General features: G+C 34.0%; 2 protein-coding genes across 5 annotated transcripts in view; one reads left to right on the top strand and one right to left on the bottom strand.

Moving 5' to 3' along the window:
- Nucleotides 1-25,658, bottom strand: part of LOC125680442 (probable ATP-dependent RNA helicase DHX35) — a 138,355-nt gene that overhangs the window by 39,938 nt on the left and 72,759 nt on the right. For 2 of the 4 annotated variants that reach the window (XR_008802114.1, XR_007371958.2), the window contains exon 23: nt 2,915-3,059. The exons of the other annotated variants lie outside the window; for them this stretch is intronic. The gene's annotated coding sequence lies outside the window, so the exon portion shown is untranslated. The remainder of the gene's footprint in view (nt 1-2,914; nt 3,060-25,658) is intronic. 4 annotated transcript variants of the gene reach the window in all.
- On the top strand, nt 9,644-17,057 carry LOC125680502 (FMRFamide receptor-like). The gene is made up of 2 exons (XM_048920156.2): nt 9,644-9,839; nt 14,812-17,057. Exon 2 carries the CDS (start codon nt 14,892-14,894, stop codon nt 16,158-16,160), a length of 1,269 nt encoding a protein of 422 aa, XP_048776113.1. The 5' UTR covers nt 9,644-9,839; nt 14,812-14,891; the 3' UTR covers nt 16,161-17,057.

Here is a 25,658-nt window from a genome sequence, read left to right on the forward strand (position 1 = left end):
AATCTTATTCTAATATAACCCCCACCTCGGGCTGGTTATATTAGTTTATTATCTCCCTGCAAACAGAGCCATGCAGTTCATTTCCTACTGAATTTTTAAATCTAATTGTTAATAATTTCTTAAAGAATAAAAGTCTTAAAAGGTGCAGCATCAGCCTATTTTGACCCAAAGGTTGCAGACCTCATATTTCTAATTCAATACTAGGAATTTTAATGCAATTGTTACAAATTTATGCAGTGTGACTTAATAAACACAAGTGCAGCTAGTTTATGCTCCCTTCCTCAATTTTCATAAAATAATTACAAATCATTCTTTTTATGTCTATAGTTTATATCTCTAGGTCTTCTATGTGCATGACCCTCTGTCATGAAGTCCTGGATCTACCATTGAAGCTTTTTGTTTATTGTTTAGTTGAGAATATTTCAATCACTTGCTGTAGGTGAATTTAATGCCACAAATTTTGACCCAATTGCATGACCCACAGGGCCAAATTAGTGCAAGTTCTTCAATGTGCCAATGTTTAATGTGATACAGGATATTAGTTTTTAAGGTCATATTCAAAAGACCTGGCCTACGACTTGCCCTCTAATGCTGACCACTAAAGTGTTGAAGGAACAGTCACTTACCAATGTAATAGATCAGAATTTAACCTGGGATCTCTTGGTTGTGAAGCCAACACTACTGCAGTTGTGTCGTGATAAGCATAGTCTAATTAAAATTAGCCCCTAAATTTTATTATTTGTTATGCCATAGGAAACGTAGGGGCTAATTCTAATACACCGGTTTTGAGATACACCAGAGTTATTTCCTTTTGGAGAACTCTCGTATATAGTGAGGCGCGAAACAATTTCTTTACACGCGGGAGTGGGACTAATATTCATCACTGCATAAGTGAATATACCCAGTAAGTTTCTCATACACTGTTTGATCACCCGAATTCGACTGATACACAAACTAAGTAAGTTATAAGTATTTAGGGAGTAATTAAATACATAGAATTCTTATCATATGTTATTTCGTTGGTCATAAGTACCATATCTAAGATTACTTGCAAATATGACATTGTTTTTGTCTCCACTTTAGTAAAACATTTCTTTCGATAGTATTTTGTATTTCCCACATTTACATATTAAAAGAGAAGCAGCTTTTAATACATTTCATCGTCTTCCTTGCTGACTGTAGGTCCACTCTGTCCCACTTAGTCATTCAAAGTTCTGCTAAATGCAACTCCTACACAGAAGAGTTCATATCTCGAAACTGGCGTATTAGACTGCATGGTGATAAGCAGTGTAGGAAATCAATGATATTGCATATATATGCATTTTTTCTTCCACTATTTCATACTATTTAACAGCAATGCCTATATCCTTGTGATCACGACCAATCACAGTGATACAATATATTTCTTTTTTTCATACTTTGTGTAGCTTTTGAGATGTTTGGTATACCCCCCCCCCCCCCCCCCCCAACATTATAGATAATTTTTTATACACCAGTGATGCAATTTGTATCAGTAATGAATGCTTAACATTATGGTTGATATATATATATATGATACAATTAAGTTTTTCAGATAATTGATAAAAACAAAAAATTGAAATTTGTAAAATGATACGTGAACATTTCAAACTTTTTGTTTTAAAAATCAAAAGTGAGTAACTCAGTAATCCTTTTATTAGATATTTTTGTAGCTTCACTTGGATGTGAGTTAAATTATTTACATTTATGGCTGATAACTGAAACAATAGTTTTAAGCGCTTAAAACCGTTGATTAATCATACTCATCAAGGGAAGTACATTTAATTTAATTCTCCTAATCTACTTAAATTCTCTCAGGTCTATATATATATATCTTGTCAATCAAAAGGACTATAAACAACAAGGTCAAGGTCGTCATTGGATGACCAGTACTTTCTCTGTTATGTCATTATGTGAACATTATCTTGTACCTTAGCGGAGTTTAGGCTTCTATAAGCTTCTCTTTCAGCCCAATCCTTATTATGTTTTACATAATGGAATATTGTTTAGGTATAAATCAAAGGGCTACAAGTGCATTATATTTGTGGAGAATTTTCATCCCTAGTGTTGAGTACTATAGTGATAAACGGTGGCTGACACTCGGTTGGTTAAGGAAGTGCATAGATTTAACAATCTTTTTCTCACAGTTTTGTTTTAAAACACTTGCATTTCATCAACTCTACCACTATGGAGAGAATCACCATTCAATGTTTTGTGCAAATACAAACATTGAATGCAAAGGTATTAATGTGCTGTATAAATTACAGAAACCCTTTCATACTGGAATCTGCTTTGTTAATCACCAACTTATATAATTTTGACACTCATTTTAAACACATTCATAAAGTCAAGGTTGTCAAGCCTTATGATAAATGATACTACAGATCTATAGTTTTAAATAAACTATCTAACAGATTTCACGGAGATCAAGGTTAAATTCAGTTTTGGTCAAGGAAAACTCTTCTTTTGAAGCAGCGTTACCTGTCACAAGAAACAAACATGTCTGTCGTCATTTTACAATCAGCAAGTGACATCGATATTCTTTTTCTAATTCGTTATGCCGGGATATTTTTTGAAGTTTTGGATCAAATAAACATAAACTGCAATCATTGTCTTGTCTGTGCATATCATCACACAAACTTTTTTTTGTATTCATGCTTAGGTAAGTATTGAAATTTGATATGCACGCCAGCCATATTTACCAAATATGAATTAATCACCAAAAAATGTAAAAACCACAAAACCACAATAACTGAAGTAGACTAATATGAATATAAAGATTTGACAAGGAGTCCACTCTTAGTCAGTAAAGAGTTTGTGGTTTGCTTCACATAGATGATCTCCGAGACTAAACTCAGCATGGATTGAACCAAGGAGCCATTAGCCATCAACTCACAGGTAAATAAAGGACCTAGCCCTTAGGTACTCAGGGCTATCTGTCGTTATCTGACATTTTGTTCTGTGTAGATTGATGATTTTCTGTGACAACCTCTGATCCGTTTGCCTCTGATTGCAGTTAATGGCAATTTGGATCATTTGTTCTACAATGATAACGGAATCAGCCATAAAATATCATATTCAAAATGTGGATGATTATTGACAATGACTGTAATCCTCTTGAATTGATGACTTTTAGAGCACTTTTTTGTTTCCACCTGATACATTTCGCAAGTTTTATTTGTCTTTCTTTAATGTTTTTAAGTGTTTTCCCAACAGATTGCTTAAAACTCTTTTATTTGCTACATATTGCATGTGTAAAAATTATTGTCATCTAGGAACAATGTCTTGAATGCCCCGAGGATTATTCTGTACTAAGGAGAAATTTTACCCAATGTTTATTCTGATACACATCTTGATTGCCATAAATCCCATGATACATCTCAAAATATCTTAACAGATATTTCAAAATATATTTTCATGTTTCTGAAGGTCTAAAGGAAACAACTTCAAATGAAAACTGCTTTAACTTCATCCAAATATCAAACATAACAGTGATTTTATAAGACCCAGTTAGGTCTGAATATCGGCCCTTTCCCCTCCCAAAAATGACCAATTTCCCCCCAATTTAACTTGCACTTTTCCCAATAATAAAAACTGGCGCAAAACGTATTTGTTAGAGAATAAGTTCAATGAGAATAGTTTATGAACGACATGACAAAGACGCATCAATTCTAGATCATGATGATCGATTTAGAAAGAATAGTCGAAAATTTTAAGAGCTTATAAAGAAAAGAAAGTTAAATATGTAAAATAAAAGAAGAATGTTTGATTTCTTGTTTGATATGATATATTTTAATAGCATATTTACAATAATGACTAGGTTTTCCCAATTTGATCAAAATGTTGACAATTTTTCCCAATTCGAAAGGCACAGAACCCTTTTGAAAAATGTTGAAAAATCACTGCATATTAATGTAAACATTTATAATTGTTTTAAAACATCAGTTCAAACTGAATGATTAAGCTGCACTAAGCAGTGTATATATTTCTTGATATGTTTTTCTACCCAAATACTACTCAATCCCACAAGTTGTTCAAATCTATACAGTCAATTTCAACTGAATCTAGTTCATCAATTCAAACTGATACACAAATACCAAGTAATACCTTTTAATCATTAATGATCTTAATACCATTACACCCTGTGACCTTTTATCTGATGAAATTTTGTATCTTTTGAACAATCCTGCAATTTGTATTACAAGAATTATTCCAATCATGTTCCAACCTAAGGAGCAATATAAGCATTCTACCACTCAATAGTTACACTTCTGAACAGAAATTAAACCACAAAAAATACACACAAGTGATCTCACAAAATCTCAAGTGCTGCTACTTCAGAAGGGAGAAGAAGTGCTTTGGATAGATTCCATTAATTTTTGTGTGACCATCCTTGTGGAGTTTCCCACCGACAGATGCAGTACTTGTTATTTCTTTTGTCTTCACTTTCTTTCAATTCTTCATAAATAAGTGCATCATTAGTTTAGTTTCCTTGCAATACCACGCCTTCTGTTTCAGCTGCATCTGCTGAGGATGATATAACGTAGTAAAACAACAAATAGGGCTACAGAAGCTCTGTTGATCAGCCTCCACAAGGTAATCGAAAACTCCTGTTCCTTAAGAAATTAAAATACCAATAAATCAGAACAGATAAATCAACTGAAATAATTGTGAAAAAAAGGTAAAATTGGGTGAAATTAGACACTGGTTCAGACCAATGGAGAGGTTACATCCTCATCCAACGGCTGAATCTCTAGTGGTGGCAGGTAATTGGTCAATTTTCAGCAGACCTGTGCTAATGACTGCCCAATCAGAAAATCTATGCTAAAATGACAAAGGTTTGATTTCTGACGTCAATCAGTCTGCAACTGAATTTACAATAATAAGGTTTACCAAAGGGCTTTGTGTATGTGATGCCACAAAACAACAAACAGTACAAGTAAACATTTCTTGGAATATATTCTCTTTGTGAACTATCAAACACGTTTTAATTCTTGAACATGAAATCTTCTTGACTCCAAGAAATTAGAAGGAAAAAATGTCTTGAAATAAAAAACATATATACTTCATTTACCGATCCTGTTTTTCTCCCCCAAATACTATTCAATGTGAGTAGTATGCTTTCTTCCTAAGATAAGAGCATTGTGAGGTAATGCCAGGATTTGGGTTAAGCGAATGGAAGATGAAAAAAGCTGTGAAACAACATGAAATGGATAATATCTTATTATATTCGTAATAAATCAAACATGATTGTTTATATAAAAATTTGAACAGTGCACATGTCCTAAGATAAATATAGTAAAACTAGTAAACAACTTATAGAGGATATTGTCAGTGAAAACTGGTTATAAATGACACTACACTGCAAAACCAGTTTAACATTATAAAGTATATTGATCCTATACTCTGCCTTTGTTGTCAAGTTCTGTTTAAGGTGATGGATTTTAGATTATTTTACTAAGTGAAATGGTCACACTCTCCAGACTGAAAAATCTGTTGGGTGTTACATTCCACAACTTCTACTCCACAAAACAACCTGTTGGGTGTTTTTACATAGCCAAACAATTTGTTGGGTGTTACATCTTATATCTTACACTTACTGGTATAAGTATATGTTGATAAATTTTTCTCCAGTACCAAAAGATTTATTTGGTGCTGAACGAAGTGAGTGTCTAAATCGAGTGGCGAGAGAAAAGTTTAACAATGTAACTTAATTGGTACATGTTTCGCAGGAGTAATTAAACTCTTTGTGGTTTCTGTTTAACTTTTCATGACTCTTCTGTATTTCTTATCCTTTAATTAAAATCATCAGAAGTTATCTTGATTGGTGCATATTCTGTGAGTTAGATTTCTGGGTGTGTCACTTTGTGAACGAAACCCCGAAAACAAAATGGTGAGTATACACTCTTTATGCTATTTTAATGAAGTGTTAGTGAAGGCCCAATGGGGCAAACTGGAGACTTCAAGAGAGAGAGAAAGTGAAAGAGAGATCCTAACTGGAGTACCGATTTATATATCACTTTATCAGCAAAATTGATCTCTTAATGCTTCTGTTGGTTGTCCAGGCAACCCAAACATTTACTAATGCTTGTGTGTGTGTTTTTTTTAAAAAAAATTCAATGTTTACTCAGTAAGTGCAAACACTATGTTCATGGAGCATGTCACTCTGTTCTTGAATACTACCAATCATTGATAATTATTGGTTTAATACACATTTTTGCGCCATTTGGAGAAGTGTTGGTGAAGATTGGTTGTATATTGTTTAACGTCCCTCTCAAGAATTTTTCACTCATATGGAGACATCACCATTGCTGGTGAAGGGCTGCAAAATTTAGACCAATGCTCAGCGCTTCTGGCCTTTGAGCAGGGAGGGATCTTTATCGTGCCATACCTGCTGTAACACGGGGCCTCAGTTTTTGCGGTCTCATCCGAAGGATGTCACCTCTTACAACAAGCAAGGGGTACTGAGGACCTATTCTAACCCGGATCCCAATGGGATGTTGGTGAAGGAAAATTATGAAAATTAAGTTCTTTTTCCATTGACAGTGCAGTTAAGGCAAGGTCCATTTGTGCTCTGTCATGTAAGTGTGCAGTATGTTTTGTGTTAGAGTATGTAGAAGTACAGGTGTCGTCTCCTGTGGCAGCTAGCTGGTGGAGGGTTGTATTGTGCTAGTCAAACGTGGGTAGCATGTAGATGATCAACATACTCTATAGGAAATCCCCATCTTAATTATCACAGTCACAACACACTCTGTTCCTCATCTCTGGGTTTGAGAACAAAATTGAGTTGTCACTTTCCGCAAAGCATGACATCTTCGTACACTTTCAGTCTTTCACAATGTCTCAAGGTGTTATATATACAATCAAGAAAAAACTTGAAATTTCCAACAACAAAAAACCGAATTAAGATTTCTTTTAAAAAGCAATTTCATTGGCTAACAAAAAGGTAGCTCTCCTTGTATAGTGAACTGCGTGAGTGGAAAGGATCCAAAGATTTTTAGACTGTGTTGGGTGTTGCATTCCATAACTTTTATTTCACAAAACAGTTAATTTTGTTGTGTTTTACATTCCATAATGTTTACTTAAAAACAACAACAACTCAGTTCTGTTTAAGGAGGTATACTACATCGTCATAATGGCTGACTTCCAATTCAAACTTGAATGAAAATATAAATATCAGAATTTGTTATTATATCAATTGCTAAACTATCGATCGCAGGTTCAAGTACAGCAGGGTTTTTAAATTTTCCCCCCCAGATTACTTTCTACTAAAACTGCATTTTTTGACTAAATAAAGTAAGTTTGAAAAATTTCAATTAAAAAAAAATTGTATATGTCCTCTACTTTCCATCCACATCAAATTTCTCTCGTGTAACATTCCCCTTTAAGCCATCCATTCACAAGCTGCCAAATTTTTCTTTTGGGACAGACCCCCCCCCCCCCCCCAGAGAGAGAGAGAGAGAGAGAGAGAGAGAGAGAGAGAGAGTGGCAGAGTGAGTGTACATTTGGCTTTAAATCCCATTCAAGAGTTTTTGACTTGTATTCTAAGTGCCACAAATATGACCTACGAATGTACTAATTAAGGCTGTAGCAGCAAGGTTTCTTTATCATGTCAATGCCTACTGTGATCTTTGTTTTTAAGGTAGCTCCATCCTCATGTGACTTAATTACCAATATTAATGGTTGAAAGTGGAAAAACTGTATTAACTTCCACTCAATATAGTTTGATTTGATTAATAACCAAAAAAAATGTTGCCACCTTTTAAAAGATATCAGACATACAAAAACAGTCTGAGAGGTAACATCAGAAAATCACACATTTTCGTAATACAGAATAATAGAAATAGATTTTATCTATTTGTTAAGATGACAAATTTATAATGCCAACAGTTTATAAAAACTGCCAATTCATATAAACATATAAATCAATTGTGGATACATGTATATCAGGGAAATCATTGAATAATAGACTTACAGTAGAAGAAATACCAGCATAGGAGTTATTGCCCTTGATAACATCTATGGAAAATATAATTTAAATTACCAGATTTTTTATTTTTTAATCTAGTGAGTAAAATTCCTATGAAAAATATATTTCTTTCATGCCAAAGTTTAATTTAATAAAGATTTTTGCAAAAACCCATGACATCACATGGGGATCGATCATAACAAAAAACTTGGTAAAGGAATAATCACAACCTATGTTAAATATTGCAAGTTTGACATGGCATCAAGATCAAGAATCAAACCTCGTTGCAAGGCAAGCACCCTTATAACCACTAGGCTGTATATTTTGCCTATCACTGGTATTAAACTGATGATAGTAATGATCGTTACTATCATCCCAAGATGGTGGAAGGAAATTCCGGAAAGACCACGTTTACTTCTTATATCTATTTGTATTGTTTATTTGCGAATGATATGTAGGCAAGAAATATCATACACTAGCAACAATTACGATCAGGTGTTATTTTATCTTTTATACAGTTCATATGAACAGAAAATTCGTAGTAATGAAAGTTCTTACGTTAATTACTATCATCATTCATTTCCGTTACTATCATCCTTGCTGTTTTTTCAACGACGAATTTTCTGTTCATATGAACTGTATAAAAGATAAAATAACACCTATAATCGTAATTGTTGCTAGTGTATGATATTTCTTACCTACATATCATTCACAAATAAACAATACAAATAGATATAAGAAGTAAACGTGGTCTTTCCGGAATTTCCTTCCACCATCTTGGGATGATAGTAACGATCGTTACTACCATCAGTTTAATACCGGTGCCTATAGAGATTAAAAGAGTAAACATAAGATATATGATTAATATATGTAGCAGGTGAATCAAGAGGGCTAGGTGTTTTATGATGGGTCCTATCTGTAACACTTTTTAAAACATTCCTTTTTCCCCAATTCCCAACTTTCTAAAAATGTCCAAATCATTAGCATTCACTAAATTTGTAGGAGTTAGAATGTATCTATAATAATAATGATACATTGTAATAGCCTTTATTTATCCAGGATAACACAAATTAGCATATAGCTAGTTTCCATTCTGGTCCTGCAGTACTATAAAAGTATCTAAAACATTATATAACACAATACTAATTACATGTCAATGCATGAATTCAAGGGGAAAGCAATGCCTATCAAATGTGAAAGGAAGCTAGAACTTGCATGACCTCTGTTGGTCATATTCACTGAAACTGATACTCCAATGACAGAGAATTTAGGTATTATACCTACTACTACTGGTATGTCAATCATTTAAAGCATTACCGGAGCCTCCCACACACAAACTCTCTGTTCAAAATAATATCAGCTGAATATGAAATGATAGCCTGACTCGTGGTTCTTTCAATAACTGGAAATATAATCTTGTTTTGAGGCATAATTCCAAATCACATGTGTTAGCTTTTTTTTCACCCCTAAGATTAACAGGGTATTTTAATATCTTTCTCAAGAACAATAGCCAGCTAGCGCAAGACCACAAAAATGGCACAACAGGAGCTTCATTCATAAGTGTGTATTATCCAACCAAATCAACGTGAACTATCCTAAATTAACCAATCAAATTAACGGAAGCAACAAAGAGGCTGTTTGGCTCCTCCTACTTATGACACAGACTTCTAAAATGGCTAATTGATCTGTAGATCATCTCTATACCAACTTATATCAACTGGTGAACTTGTTTCTAAATTCACTACAATAGCAGCATGTTACAGAATAAAGTGATTACACTGTGACTTAACTAAAATAAAACGCTTCAAAGGAAAATACTTATAACGGTTCTTTTAACTCAATTTACACAAAGGTAAGTGAAATACTTTGATGTGAAACTTTAGAAAGTGTGACAATTAAAATACTATAATCTAAGGAAACATTCCTCTTCTGGATATATATATAAACAGATGTACACACATCAGCAATGAAATCTTGATTTATAACAAAAAAAATATTGAGTTAAATCACATATTTTTTTTATCAGACGTGAATTAATAATAAAGGTGTAAATTACATTTGCACCCAAAAAACCTTGTATGAGTAAAGTGACTAAGTTGAAAACACATGCAATAATTGTTAAACAGCCTGTCAAAGTCTGAACAAAATCAGGAGAACTCATGCATGACTCTTTACTTATAATACACCAGGAGAATTTGTCAGAAAGCAGTGGAAGCCAATTAAGTGTATTGTTAAAGTAAAGCAAAATTATCCCTCGGCACCATGTAATGAAAAACGTTTCTTAATCATATATTTAGCAAAGTTAGCTGTTAAAGCGGAGGAGCAATTGAGAATTCAATCTTTAAAAAAAATTTGAATTTTCAATCCAAGTTCTTGATGTACTGATTATCAGCACCATACTCAGTATCTAGGCAGGTCCAAGAAAACTAATTACCTGACTTGTTTAATCAATTGGACAGGCAATCAGCTTTATAGAGACTATATTTTCCAATACCCATGCAGTGTGAGTGATGTGCAAAATAATCATCATCCTGCAGTCTCTACTAATTTGTATTCTGGTAATGTACACAAAATTGTACAGTCCCCAATTATAGTCAAACTCTCCTCGGGGGAAATCATTCTATTGATAATTAACTTAATTGTATTGCTTTGGATTTAAACAAATATTTTATCATCATCATATTGCAAAATTCAAATAAAATCCTCTGGAAAAACCACAATCAAGAAAATTAATGGATGAGTTCTTCAAAACCATTGGGGGTCAAATACTGGATACAAAAATTTGATTCCCAATTGAGCTTAAATAAAAAGAAGGTGAAAAAAGTTTACACAAAAATTTTGATGCTTAGGGTTGATGGATTTGAAATGCAAAGACAGAGTTAATAAGATAAATATACGTGTCCCATGTGCTATACAGTTTTCCATTATGTGTACCAATGAAAAGGCTTTGTCACAAGGATTATATTTACTAAATATGAAAATCTCTATACTAACATTTAAAAAGTTAAACACAATGTTAATGAATTCCATGTGTGGGTCGATGTCAAGGTCAGTGTTATGAAATGTGGCAATGATGGAAAAACTTATCAAATCCCTCTCCCTAACAGTTATATGCAATAGCAAAGAGAGGATCTTTGCATGATATACCAGTATAAGTATACTCACGTTAAAACACCAGTCAAACGTAGAAACACCCCTCAATGCAAGGTGGCAGAGACATTTATTTCAATAGACAATAAATCTTCTCTTTATTTCCTTCTAAGAGAGTTTCAGAAACTGAACCTCCTTATGATGACAGTTTTAGCAGCAGTTTTGTATAACAAGTTACAGCCATCACAGTTGTTCTGATTTTCTGACACTAACAATACATGGCAGCCAAATTCTACTCACATAAAAATATCAGAATGTTGGTTTTTTGTTTGTGGGTTGTTTTTTTTCTTCTTTCTTTTCTTTTATTTTTAAGGATTCCACCAATATCTGGGTTTGTATGATAAAGAGATTTGACATATAATACCAGAACCACTTTCTCTCTTTGAATGTATACACCCTGGGTTTCAATTATCAATAACCCAGGTCAGTTTCTGTAATCATCTCATTTTCTCAGGACTTGGGGATAATTAAAAAGGAGGAGTGCTTACAGCCTGCATATGTAGATCACTGGCCAGTATTTAATGAGTGTGTGTATACTATAATACAATGGTTCACCTATAGGTATCTGAGATACACAGGGCTAATTATCAGAGGAAACATTTGTGGAGGAGGCAAACCCTGCCAAAATACCCCCTGAAGACTACCACATATATGTTATATCTTGGGTCATTTCAGGACAAGATGTTCTGTGCAATGTTTATCTACTTTCTGATAAACATTTGTTTTATTTTTTATCTTAAAAGCTCTTGTTCAAATTACTGTAACGTCAGCCAGTATACTTAAAAATTAATGATATATAACCTTTAAATGGCAGGAAATTAAGTGTAGCAGAAAATGATTAGGAAATCAACAAACATGTACAAGCTAGAACAAACAATTTCTTTATTATTGGTCAAACTCAAAGCATGATTTTATCACTTTAACCCCCCTCCATTTGGCAACTATATATATAGTGTTGCAAATTAAAGTATTGAATAATTCAAAATCTTGACAATTTCTCCATGAAATTCACACTGAAAGCTATATAACTGAGAGAGATTATATTAGAAACCAAATCAAGACACAAATAGACAAACATTATGACCTGAATGTTCTTTATAATATCAATGTTAAGGTTGTTCTTGTAACCATGGTGTACCCTTAAATTCACTGAAATCAGATTAATTCCAAAAGACAAATCTAACCATGAACACTCAGATTTCAAAATCTGTTCACATTCTTTGATCATTTGTCACTCTTGCTTGTGTCTTTGAAAAACGTTTCAAGTTCAGATCAGATACACCATTTGTAAGGAATGTTAAATTTCCTCTATTTGTGGCACCACAAGGAGCTTTAAAAAATTCAGGTGAAAAATGTGCGAAACCGTTTCTTCTTTGGCATTTAAAAATGATCTTCGCCCTCTCTATATTCAGCTGTGCCAAATCAAGGGGAAAATTATAAATAAAATATGTACATAAATACATTTAATAATCCAAGGGCAATGGTTTCTACCCTGTACATGTGAAGTTTAAATGAAAGTTTGGGCTGCCGTTCAAAACACAGGTAAATATACAATATGTCATGTTTATTTCTCCCACAAAATTTTAAAATCTTTTAGCATACTTAATAGACAAAATATGTTCTGAACTATCCATAAACACAAGTAATATAAACGTACTAATCATTCAAGAACAACCATGTCAAAAAAGTGATGTTGAAAATCAATCTTGGTTCATATTTCATATCTAAATAGTAGTTTGGTAAAAAAAAATATCAATCGATTACTCTGTTTTTTAAACAAAAGATTTTCTTAGCTGCACTCTATCTTCCTTCTCCCATTACCCAATAAATTCTCTCAAAGGTTATATTTGTCAAACTGAACTAAAAATTATCCGCAAAGCAATATTTAATTGTGGAATGTTTGATTTTTTCTTCATAGAAAATATTCCCTCAAAATAAGACCTTAAATGGGAATCTAACACAAGGGGTCATTTCTATGTTCATTTGCCTGCATTTTCTATACAAGTTGTCAAGAGCAATTGATTCCCTGCAAAGATTATCTCAATGACTTCCTCTGCTCTGGGATTAAACTCCACAAATCTAATGGTCCCTCATAATCGCTAAATCATCCCTCATGATGGTAATATGTCACACAATACAGCTTTGATCTTTCCTGTACTCCGATACCTTATGAAAGAAGAAATTCTTGATTTTGATAATTGGAATCTATTTAAAACATTGTTTTAAAGATGCTAAAATAATCAATTTTCATACATGATTATTTCCCAAGTTTATAACAATAGCATGGGATTCTGAAAAGTTAATTACCCAAATCAATTAACAGTCTCCTTTTCTTCAGACTTGCTCTCATTACTACAATAGTATTATTTTCTTACGATACACACCAGTACATGTTTAATCCTCTTACTAATAGAGCTTTGAATTCATGTTCTGTGCATATTACAAAACTAATTAGGTTGCAGTGTGCTAGAAACTAAGATAAGCTGCTTTCTACTACAAGATAAGATCTGTTGATTTTTATCTCTGTCAGGTGTTATCATATTCAAGCAGATTTATAAATAAAAAACACATCTATACAGGTAGAGCTATCATTTTCTCAATTCAATTGTACAAAGTGAATTTGATTCCAATTTTTATAAATTCAAACATGTATTATACTTCCAACACATGCGACATGTGTAAAATTTTCACCAGTGTCCTCTGAATTATCTATCTAAAGCCACTGACAATTGAATCTGCATGTTCAAGTAATTGTCAGAAATACATTTGTAAAGAGTTGAAACCAGTAGCAGACACAGAGTATGCAGGTAATAAGAAAATCTACAATGTGAGTTTGTTTTCAAATGACCCAGCAGCTATTTCTTTTAAGAGGATCATGGAGACCATAAGTGACTGATGTGTGATGAATGCACCATGTAAAACATTATACCTAAAACTTAAAGATATACACAAGCTATCACACAATACTACATTGCACTGGCTAACTCACAACCTAAATAGCTATATTCACAGCACACCATGTCAAACTCAATTATCAATACACTTTCCCTTTCCAATATGTTACATGGTTATTTTTTGACCCACTCAAAACAATCCAAGTTGAAAAATCTCTGACCCATTTCAAACTCTGCAGCAATTAAGAGTAATTAGTTGTCTTACTTTGGCACACTGAGCGCTGAATATTTACACAAAGTGAAACAAGACATATCCCCCATGATGGCAGATGCTTGCCAAAGTTACAAGTTGTTTAGAATTATGTAACTATTCAGAGAGATTTTTTCCCCTCATTTCACATTTTCAAGACACAGGTGGACACTGCAGAATAGATGCCAGAATTTAAAGCAAAATTTTGCATTGCTTTACTGATCGTGTCATATCAATATGAACCTTACACACATTTCTGGAACATGTCAATTAATGTCATATTGTGAAATTTAACTGTAAAAATCAATTGACAAGTGGAAAACCCCCTGAAATTGTGTAATTAACAAAGCTCTCTTGATATTCTACATATTCTGCAACTATTTAAGGATGCCTATGTATTTTTTAGAGGTTATTGAAAGAATATACCCCTTTCAGAACAGTTAGTTCTGTTGATATGTTACAAATTTGAGAATATCTCATGCAACTTGGACATAAAATATATTATAATACTAAACTTTGTTTCTTTTTAGGTGCAGTGAAGAAATGAAACCAACCATCATATGCTCCCTAACCATCTACAAAGAAAACTAGAAATAAGACCAACATCACTATGTCATCTGCCATTAGTTTTATTAATACAACTGATCCAGAATACATTATGAATTTCACTGAGAATAGCACAATGGACAACCTATCTACCACATTAGCCCCTCTTGCCACTGCAAAGACTCACCCAATTGTGGCATTAGTAGTGTACACTTACCTGGGGCCTATAATTTGTGCCATGGGAATGCTGTTCAACATTATAAACTTTGCTGTCCTGATGCAGCATCAGTTGAAGGAGTCACCCTATACATACCTTACCGGACTGGCCATGGTGGACTTTTCTGCACTGACACTTTCCTTCATCTACATGGTCATCTCCCACAAGGCACCTGGGGTGCAATTCTGGAGATATTTTGATGCTTACATTTTCCTACCATTTGTCAATGTATGTACGACGTCTAGCGTGTGGATAATTGTCCTACTGACAATAGAGAGGTTCCTATTTGTCATGCATCCACTGTGGGCTAAAGCAAAATGTGACCGAGCCAGTGCGAAAGTCAAGAACCTCATCATAGTGGCAGTGGCACTGGTTACCAACATCCCGAGATTTTTGGTTTTCCAAGTCGTTGAGGACCCTCCAGGATTCTGGAAGTTGAAGCATACAGCTTTTCGCAAGAGTGACTTCTTCTTGGGCACTAACTGGTTTTACAGTGGCAGTGTTCAGATTACCCCCCTTTTCATTCTCCTGTTTGCCAACACCTATCTTGTATTTGCTGTTATGAGAGCTCGCAAGCAAAGAGAACAACTTCAAATTCGCAACAACAAAGAGGCAACCTGGCATCGAGATCAAATTCGTCTTACCATCACGCTGATCAGCATTGTGTGTCTCTTCATCATCTGCATTTTACCCTCTGCATTCTCAGATTTTCCCATTGCGTTCTTCTTCTTTGGTGGAGAGAAAGATGAAAATCAGTTTCGCACATCAGAATTTTACCTCATTCTTCAGTATGTTGCCAACTTCTTGGTATGGTGCAACCTTTCCCTAAACTTTGTTCTATACTGTGCGTTCAATGAAAAGTTTCGTCGTGTCATGCGTCACATGATCAAAAGATGGCTGAAATTAGGCTGCATCAAGCAATCTTACAGACCCTTCAAGGTCAGCTTCAACATCAATGGCATCACAAGGAATAACAGTAGTCAGACCAACAGTTTAACACAACAAACAAAATGTTCCATGAGCATGGGACCACATGAGATTTTAAAGTTGGAAAAGGTAGACAACTCTGTCAGTCAAACTACAGCTTTGTTTGACAAAAGTGATGCTGACAACTAAATTTGTTACTAAATATAAAAGTATAAAGTTTCTTGTTGGCACAAAGTTCAAGTAGTCTATGAAATCTTAAAATATTTTTTAAATTGTTACTAGCATTTCCATATTGATTTGACCTCAGCTGATTGTATATGTCTATATGATTTGACCTCACTTGCCTACATCTATAGTAATGTATTATCATTTTATCTTATAAATATATTCATGATATTACAGATTAAACAATTTTAAAAACCATTTTACAATCAAACAGCTTTATTTATGCTACAAAAATTAGGGCAATTTACTTAATATATTTACTTAAGATTAACACATCATTTACTGTGAATGTATATATTTAACATGTTGTCGTCTTTAACTCTGTAACACTGAAATGTTATTTTACATAGTTTTGTCTACCATGATAATATGAGACTGTGAATGCACAAAATGTAACAGAGGGATACATTTATGTCACATAAATCACACTCTGCAAACAGTCTCTTTTAATGCTTTTAGAATATTAAGTATCTAATGAGTAATTTTTCACACATTTCATTGCAAGTCAGCTGTCTGTAAAGAAGCAGCCTTACCACTAAGCTTGAGTATTTCTGAAATTTTTGGCCAAAACTGTTTTTCACTAAATGCTAATGTAAAATCCTTTCTTTATCTGACTGCAATACTGTCCATAATCTGGATTCATAAAGACCAAGCTTTGAAGAGAATTGTCTGTTTCTGATATATCAAGAAGTTTTAATCCACTTTTTTATTTTTTTTTTCATCCTCTGAAAATAGTCATCAACATTTACCTCTTTGATTTGTGAATAATCTATTTTATAATATGTACTCTTATTGTTACTCTGTTGTGAAATCATATGTATATCCCGGTATGTCAAAATGAATAAAAGATTGTTACTGTGACAGCTAGTGACTGTTTCATAAAACTCTGTCTTAATCTTCCCCCAGTCAATGACAAAACTTTTTGTCCTCTATATTTATTTAATCTCGTTCTCTCTCCCCCTCCCCCCATCAATGACAAAATGTTTTGTCCTCTATATTATTTATTTAATCTAGATCTCCCCCCACCCCATCCCCACCCAATGACAAAACTTTGTCCTCTATATTATTAATTTAATCCCGATCTTTCTCCAGTTGATGACAATACTTTTTGTCCTCTATATTATTGATCTCTAGATCTTTCTTGAGAGTCTGCCGAGTCTGATATTCCCCTGTATTCAGCAGTAGAGTGAAAGATTGAGCAGTCCAGTTTAATGTCCACTTATGTGACCTGTAGATAACAATGCTCACCTGAAACACATTCGAAAGGTCTGTAATTTTATGACCTGAGAAGTGTTCTGAAAATGTAAATGTAAGGATAAAACCAACAAGACTTGGCATACTTGATTCTAACGATCTGGCACACCCAGGTTAATCGGCGCTGACCGGTGGCACACTTGATTGTGAGCCGGAATTGTGCACGCATCCTGCTGGGTAAGCTGATTGAGCCAGAAAATTTTGATAGGCGAAGGCGGCTTCAAGCTGGCGTCCATGGAGACAGTAGTATCAAGAGTTGCTTATTCTAAGACATGTTTTTAATTTTTACACTGGTGAAATAAACAGGATTTGTAAATATGTTGGTCATTCTATGCCGAATAATGTTATATACAATAGAAGGTCAGCATTTTCATTACTGTGCTTTAGCCGGGTCACTTGATTCTAGTGCGACCTTAGTTCAATTTGGTCGGATTTTATCAGAATCAAGTATGCTATTTAAAGCTGATCACATTAGCAAGTAACACTCCTGAACTAAGTGGGGCAGATCTGAAGAGGAGCATTCCTGACATAAGTTAAGTGACATCATGATAAACAATTGAGAGACCAATCGGACACATCAGTCACCTTCAACCTGCTGCTGGTCAGCTCTTGTGAGTTTTAAAACATTCTTTTTAAGGTTGTCAACGAGTAACCGGTCACTCGCGTACTCATTGGAAGGTCCAAGTATCAAATACAAAGTCAGTTAGTTCTCAGAAAAAAATCAACTCATTCAATACTTTTTCTTTGTCGTTCCTGCAGAGCACTTTCAATTTTCGGAGATCACCGTACCATTATCTCAATTACCAAATTCCAATCATGGTATGACAATAATTAATTTAATATACATGTACATGAAATAAACAACTGTCTGTATTAAACTTTCTAACTTCGCTGTGAAACAGAAATTTATATTACAAGAGCCATGGGCAATTATATCGCTTGAGTTCAAATTTACTATTAAATTAACATCATTATTATAAATCGTCAAACACCTGCATTAATGTAGTTTGGATAAAAATAGAAATAATTTAAGACATTTGTATGAAAGGCAAAGATAACGAACAGTGATCAGTCTCATAACTCCTTGTATCTTTAAAAATACTTGTTATTAGCATAATTTATATACTAAAATGAATTAATATTGATAAAAATTAGTATATCAGTCTCTAAATCAATATGGGTCCTTTAATTAATTACTTTTTGGGTAATTAATTGCACCAGCCAAGATGGTTGTGATAAGTGAGAGTGTAGACAGTTTTACAATTTTCATTCACTTGGAGCTATAACGGACTTCAGATTAGGAATTGGGGTAAGAAATTCAACTTAAAAATGAGATCTAATGCTGCATATTCTAAGTAATAGCTTGTAGCAATACTCAAATATTCTGATTAGTCTTATATTGCCAGGACCCAGCTAAAATTCAACCAAAAAATAATAAACATTTTACCGAATTCATTTCTGCATATATTGGGAAGTATACGGAAATTTGGGATGAACTTTGGTAGTAATGTAGATTGATTATGTAGGAATATATTAGAATACAGTGTAGAATTTTATACCATTTGGTTTATTGTTTTTACATCGGCTAACTTGGGTACCCTATATTTTGAGTTCTATACCTTTACTCTTTAATAATAAGCTCGAACCAAATTAAATCAATATAACTGCCTGTGACACGAGCCATTATAGACATAATTGCACTAGATTACATGTCATTGCAAATGGTTGACATAAACATCTTCACTTTCTGTCCGACACACAGCAAAAACTGGCAATCAATAATCTGGAGTTTGCATGAAGAAGTTCCTTTAAAACTAATCATTACCTAATCTACTATATAAATTGATATTACATATTTTTTTTCTGTTTTCCAACTTTAATCAGCAGAGGAAGGTACACAAAATGAGCGGGGTGAAACAGTTCATTATGTGACCTACTATTACCCGATCACGCGATGTAACTGTTTTCCGGTCATGTGACGAACTGTTTCCCAGTCACATGATAAACTATTGATTAGGTAATAAAACAATTATTGAACTTTATTGTATATATAAGACAAAGGTATGGACAAAGTATTTCTTTGTTTACATTTACAAAGTATTTTAATAGGTAAATTTATAAACGATTTCGTTCCATCATTTTTCAAACACGAAACTGCAATAAGTATGTACACTCAGTAGATCTTGAGTGAGTGGCATTCAATCACTAAAATTAACAGTGCTTAGTAGTACAGTGGAATTCGGTTTGGTCACAATAAAATAACATAATACTGGAGACAGCAATATAAAAGTTGCTAGTGAAATCTATAAATATAAACAAGAGGCCCACAGGCCTTATCGGTCACCTGAATACTAGTGAAAAAGTATCACTACTTCCATGAGCTATGAAATCTAGAAAAAAATTTCCTGTTCTGAATATCTAAGCTAAATTCTAATCTTCAGCAACAGTATAAAACAAGATGTGTTCTTAAAACTTCACTGCCCTCAAAAGTGCATACACTGATGAAAGGTTTAAATAATAGGTTTATTAACATTAAAACATCTGCAAGTATATATGCATTTAGATTTTATACAGTATCAGCAAACTTACACATAAATACTATATACTAAGTTTGGCCCTACCCTGAGGTCAGAACCCTTACTCTGGGGATCATCAAATTTACAATTTTGGTAAAAGACTACCTGCTCTATCCATTTAGTTTCAATTTAGTATAAAAAAGTTAAAAATGTCTTTTGTTTACACATTTGATAACTGACTATTTTGGCCCCACCCTGATACCAAAACACCTACCCCTGGGACCATCAAATTTACAATTTTGGTAAAGGACTACCTGCTCTTTCTAAATATCTATTTACTTTCAATTTAGTATCAATAGCACAAAAGATGTTATTTAAGTGTTTTACATATAAACACTATATAACAAGTTTGGCCCCGCCCTGGGGTCAGAACCCCTACCCCGGGGATCATGAAATTTACAATTTTTTTTGTAGAGGCCTTCCTGCTCTACATCACTATGCATTTACTTTTTCTTACACATGTGCAGTTCTAGAGAAGATTTTTGAAAATTTGTCAATTTTGGGCAGTTTTTGCCCCACCCCTAAGACCCCAGGGGTGCAGGAATCCTGAAATTTACAATTTATGTCCCCCCTTGTTCCAAATATGTTTCATACCAGCTTTGAAAAGAATTGGAATGATAGTTAGGCCAATTCAACTTAATTAGTAGATTATCATCCAGGGTCAGCAAAAGGTATGGGGCGGGTGGGAGGATTTTATTTTTTAATTTTTATTTTCTGAGAAAAATATTAAAGAAACTTCTTCAAGATTTACGTCTGTAAGAACGCGATAAATTAAGAAAACCATATACATGTAAATCTATTTTCTTCACGTGACTTTTCACATTCCTATACCGGAAATGTAAACAAGAAGTGTAAATACCGGAGTCGGACATGAAAATATTCCGGAAATCGCAAGTTTCGCAAAATAAAAAAATTCGGGGAGGGCCAATTTTTGAGGGGTGGGCGGGGATGATAATCTATCTATTAAGTTGAATTGGCCTTATCAAGAAGAAGTTAAAAATGTCTATTGTTCACACATTTAATAACTGACCATTTTGGCCACCCCAATACCAAAACCCCTACCCCTGGGATCATCAAATTTACAAATTTGATAAAAGGACTACCTGTTCTTTCTAAATATCTATTTACTTTGAAGTCAGTATCAATAGCACAAAAGAAGATGTTATTTAAGTGTTTTACACATAAACACTATATACCAAGTTTGGCCCCGCCCTAGGGTCAGAACCTCTACCCTGGGGATCATGAAATTTATAATTTTGGTAGAGGCCTTCCTGCTCTACATCACCATGCATTTAGTTTTTTTTGTTACACATGTGTGGTTCTTGAGAAGAAGATTTTTGAAAATTGGTCAATTTTGGGCAGTTTTTGCCCCGCCCCTAAGGTCCCAGGGGTGCTGGAGTCCTGAAATTTACAATTGATGTCCCCCTTGTCCCAATGATGCTTCATATCAAATTTGAAAAGAATTGGAATGGTAGTTATCAAGAAGAAGTTAAAAATGTTCAATTGTTAACGCACGATGGACAAAAACTCAGGTGACCTAAAAAAAGGTTAGAAATCGCATTTTCTCTGTAATAATGAGGATATTTCTTTATTGTTAAGTCTTCTTCTAAACATTGTCAGGACATCTTCATGTAAGAGGTTTTGATGGCTTGAGAAAAAGAAAGGGATTCCAAAATAGACTGCCAAATGGAGAACTTCTATTTCAAATCCATCAAAGTATGTACAACATTTGAAATGTGTACTTTCTACCATAAAAGTGGAATTTTTAGCGAGACACAAATTTAGTGATTTTTTCATAAAATTCAGTGACAGCTAATTTTAGCAACTTTATAATCTCAAGAAAGATAAATATGACCTACGATACGGAAACAGTTGTCAGCGATATTCAATTTTAGTGATTTCAACACCTTCGCTTATAATGCCAAAATTAAATTCTCGCTAAAAATGCATGCTGCTTATACTGTATATAATCTGTTTCTGACACCAGGCGTTGCAAGTTTGCAAATATTTCAATATGTCATCTTCAGATTTAGAAACCTGCATGATGCAGATTAAAAGTAATTTTCCAATTCTATTTATGACCAAAGATTATTGACCACATAGTGTGTCTGTTTGAATTATGTTCCAAGAAATCTTTTAAGGTTTTAGAACATAGATCAATTTTGCTATGATCCTCAGTAAAAATGCTGGCAAAACAAAGGTTACAAACTAAACCTAGGGCATTATGTCTTACCGGGGTAATCTTTATCCATATCTGATACTAAAAAAGCAAAATTTCACATGAGCATTTTGGGCAAAATCACTACCTTAAATTGCCCTGACCTACCTCATATATATCTATTGGAAGCTACAATATAAGTTTTAAAACGGCTCTTGAAAAGAAGTTTTTGAATTACTCTAACCAGTATATTGTAATAGCAGGTGCAACTTGTCTAGCCCAGGGCTACTGGAATATGAAATATCTGATCTGAAAGATTTTTTTCTGGTACCAAGAATGTCTGGATTAGATAAGCATCATTGTGTAATGATCTCCTTTCAGAGGAAGGCATGGCTTAATTGGGTTGAAATCAGTTCAGTAGTTCAAATTAACACTTAATTGGAGCTTCAATGACTTTCGACTACACATTATAAATGTACAGCAAAACTTGGATATCGCAAATATGGATGTAATGATTAATGGGTAAAACTGATAAATTTTGATTCCCCAGTGAACTGCACATTTAACTTTTGTCCTTTCTTTCATTTGCAATGAATACTGATATTATGACAATGATGAAGTAACTAAATTCTAATACATGATCAATGAAAATGTAAACAAATGGATATTTTTTTTTACAATTTAAAACAAAACCCTCATCAGATGTCTCTCCTTCAAAGTTTGGTTTTCTTATAATAGGGCAGGGGGCCTCCATGGCCGAGTGGTTAGAGCATTGTGCTCAAAATCACACAGACTCTCACCTCTGTCGGCACGGGTTCAAATCTCGCTTGCGCCGACAAGTGAGAAAGTTTCCCAGTTTACTTTCGGAAGGTCGGTGGTCTCTTCCCAGGTACATTGTATCTGGGTTCTCTCTTCCACCAATAAAAACTGGGCGCCACCAGATAACTGAAAAATTATTGAGTGTGGCGGAAAACATCAATCAATATAATAGGGCAACAATGATGCGGGCAATATGAAGGGCCAGTGTAAATGTTTCGGTACAGTGCTCCTGTGCATCTTGTATTAATGTCCTCTTTCCATGTTCCAAGTCTGCATTTGGTTGTTTTTTTGCTCGTTTTATGTCCCGTCGAGAATTTTTCATTCACACTGAGACGTCAACAGCTGTAAGTGAAGTACCACAAATTTAGACCCATGCTTAGCGCTCAGAGTTGTAGCAGTCAAAGTTTATAAATGTGCAAATGCCTGTCAAAACAATGGATCGCTGATTTTAAGGTCATATCCAAAAGACCCATGATTCTCATTTCTAACAAAATGACTGAGCTACCCGCGGTCCAAGTTTGATGTCCTAATGCCAAATGGTTCTTAAGATAACTGACCTTTTTTGATATTTTTATAATTTGACTTGGAGAAAATTTGTCAAGGTCAAATATTGTAATGCAGTGAATCTTGCCATAATCTCATTGATGGGTGTTTCAACTTTCAAGCCTTCATGTCAAAAGGCTTTAAAACTATGGCTGGAATGCATTTTTCTTAACTTGACCTTGAATGAAAAAATGGATCAAGGTAAAAAAAAAATGGTATAGTATGTCTTACTGTCCTCTTTCAATGTTTCAAGACTGAACTTCTTATGTCAAAGGGCTCTCAAGTTATGGCCTGAACCAGATTCTGACGTAAAACTGGGTCAAGGTAAAAAAAATTTGGTGCCATGCAACCATCCTTAATACCACCTCCTCATGTTCTAAGTTTGGACCAGATTCTGATGTAAAAGATTCACCTTGACTTTACAAATAAATCAAGGTATAAAAGAGACCCATGGGCCACATTGCTCATCTTAAGACACCTTGGCCCTGCCATTGTTCAGCTGTTGTGATATAAATTAAAAGATTTTATTATCAATTCCATTTTCCCATGAAAATTAGCTTGAGCTAAAGGATCACAACATAACTGAAAATGAATTCAGATAACTACCGAGATGCCTCAACGCCAATATGACTAACATGATATTGCTGTTTTGGATAAGACCAAGGTCGCATGGTCATAGATCATGGTATGATATGAAAGACCTTAGGGGTGAGATCAAAAGATCAATGTCGGATAAAAATCTACATTCAAATAGTTAGGGGAAGGGGGCATAAAATCTCCTTTAAGTTTCTGTCACCTGACATCGATTAGACTTTAGAGGAATAAGAAAAGACAAGCAACTGTTAAAAACCACATAATAATATTACATTTTAATGAACACTTAATAGTTTTAATGTACACTTTCATTTGTGAATTAACAGTAGAAAAGGTATACAGACTATTTTTATAATCGTGTGTTTTTACTTGTTAATCAATTAGGTTCAATGTTCATCATATTTAGTTTTAAAGGGGGAGGGGGTGTTTCACATGGTGAAAACTATGTGAATTAATTTTTTTGTCAGACAGTGAACTTTTGATCTTGCCCCTTACCATAAGAAATCTATATACAAAGTATAAAAGCTCTACCCTCTTAAATAGTTCAGGAGATATTGAATAGATTTTTATCAAAAGTAGGTCAAACTTCCAGGTCAGGATCACAAGGTCAAATACCAAAGTATGAGGTCTTGCCATAAAGAATCTATACACAATATATGAAGGTTTTATCTTAAATGGTTCTGAAGATGTTGGTTAGGTCATGTTTTTAAAAAGTAGGTCAAGGTCAAAGGATCACAAGGTCCTGTCATAATTAACAGGTTACATTTTTAAAGTAATGTCACAAGGTTAAAGGTCAGAAGCGAAGCTTCATTAGGCTCGAGCCTAAACATTATTTCTAACTGTCATAATATATTTTAACATTGAATATGCACATAATGAAAAGTTGATACATGTTTCTAGTGTTAAATATATTTTCAGTCCCTCTTCAAACTAAACAGCCTTTAAAAAATCTATGAAAATTGCACGATTGTTTAAATCGATTGTAATAAATTTGACGTTCATATTAGCATGAAACTGCCTACAAATCAATTAAAACAATGCTAGTAAAATCTATCTTTTGAAAATTTCTCCCCTTTTATGAACTCTTTGTTGCACCAACTCGAATTTGGTCCTGACATGTCCGGGCTTTTTGTAATATTAAACGTCGCAGTGAGGGTATTGTCTAGACATGGTTGTGGGCACTTTTGTCACACCCCAACTCCAATGGAAGAGTGCAAGTATTGCATTGACTTTTGAACTGTTTATTATACAATGGTTCTATTTCACCACATCACACAGCCATGCCAACCATGAACTTATACCATACATTGTACAATGTGCACCTTGTGCATTGTTATTACAACAGGAATGGAAATCACTTGATGTTAACAATGACTTCATTATAAGTGTGAATGCTGGGGAACAAAAGGACTAAGATAAAAATTGATTGAATCCACGAAAGATCATAATCTAAGGTCACCGAGATGTGACTTTGTGAGATCAAAATGGACAGTTGATTTGATTTGTGGGAGTCTTTAC

Source organism: Ostrea edulis, chromosome 1 (genome assembly GCF_947568905.1).
Source record: "Ostrea edulis chromosome 1, xbOstEdul1.1, whole genome shotgun sequence".
Lineage (NCBI taxonomy): Eukaryota > Metazoa > Mollusca > Bivalvia > Ostreida > Ostreidae > Ostrea > Ostrea edulis.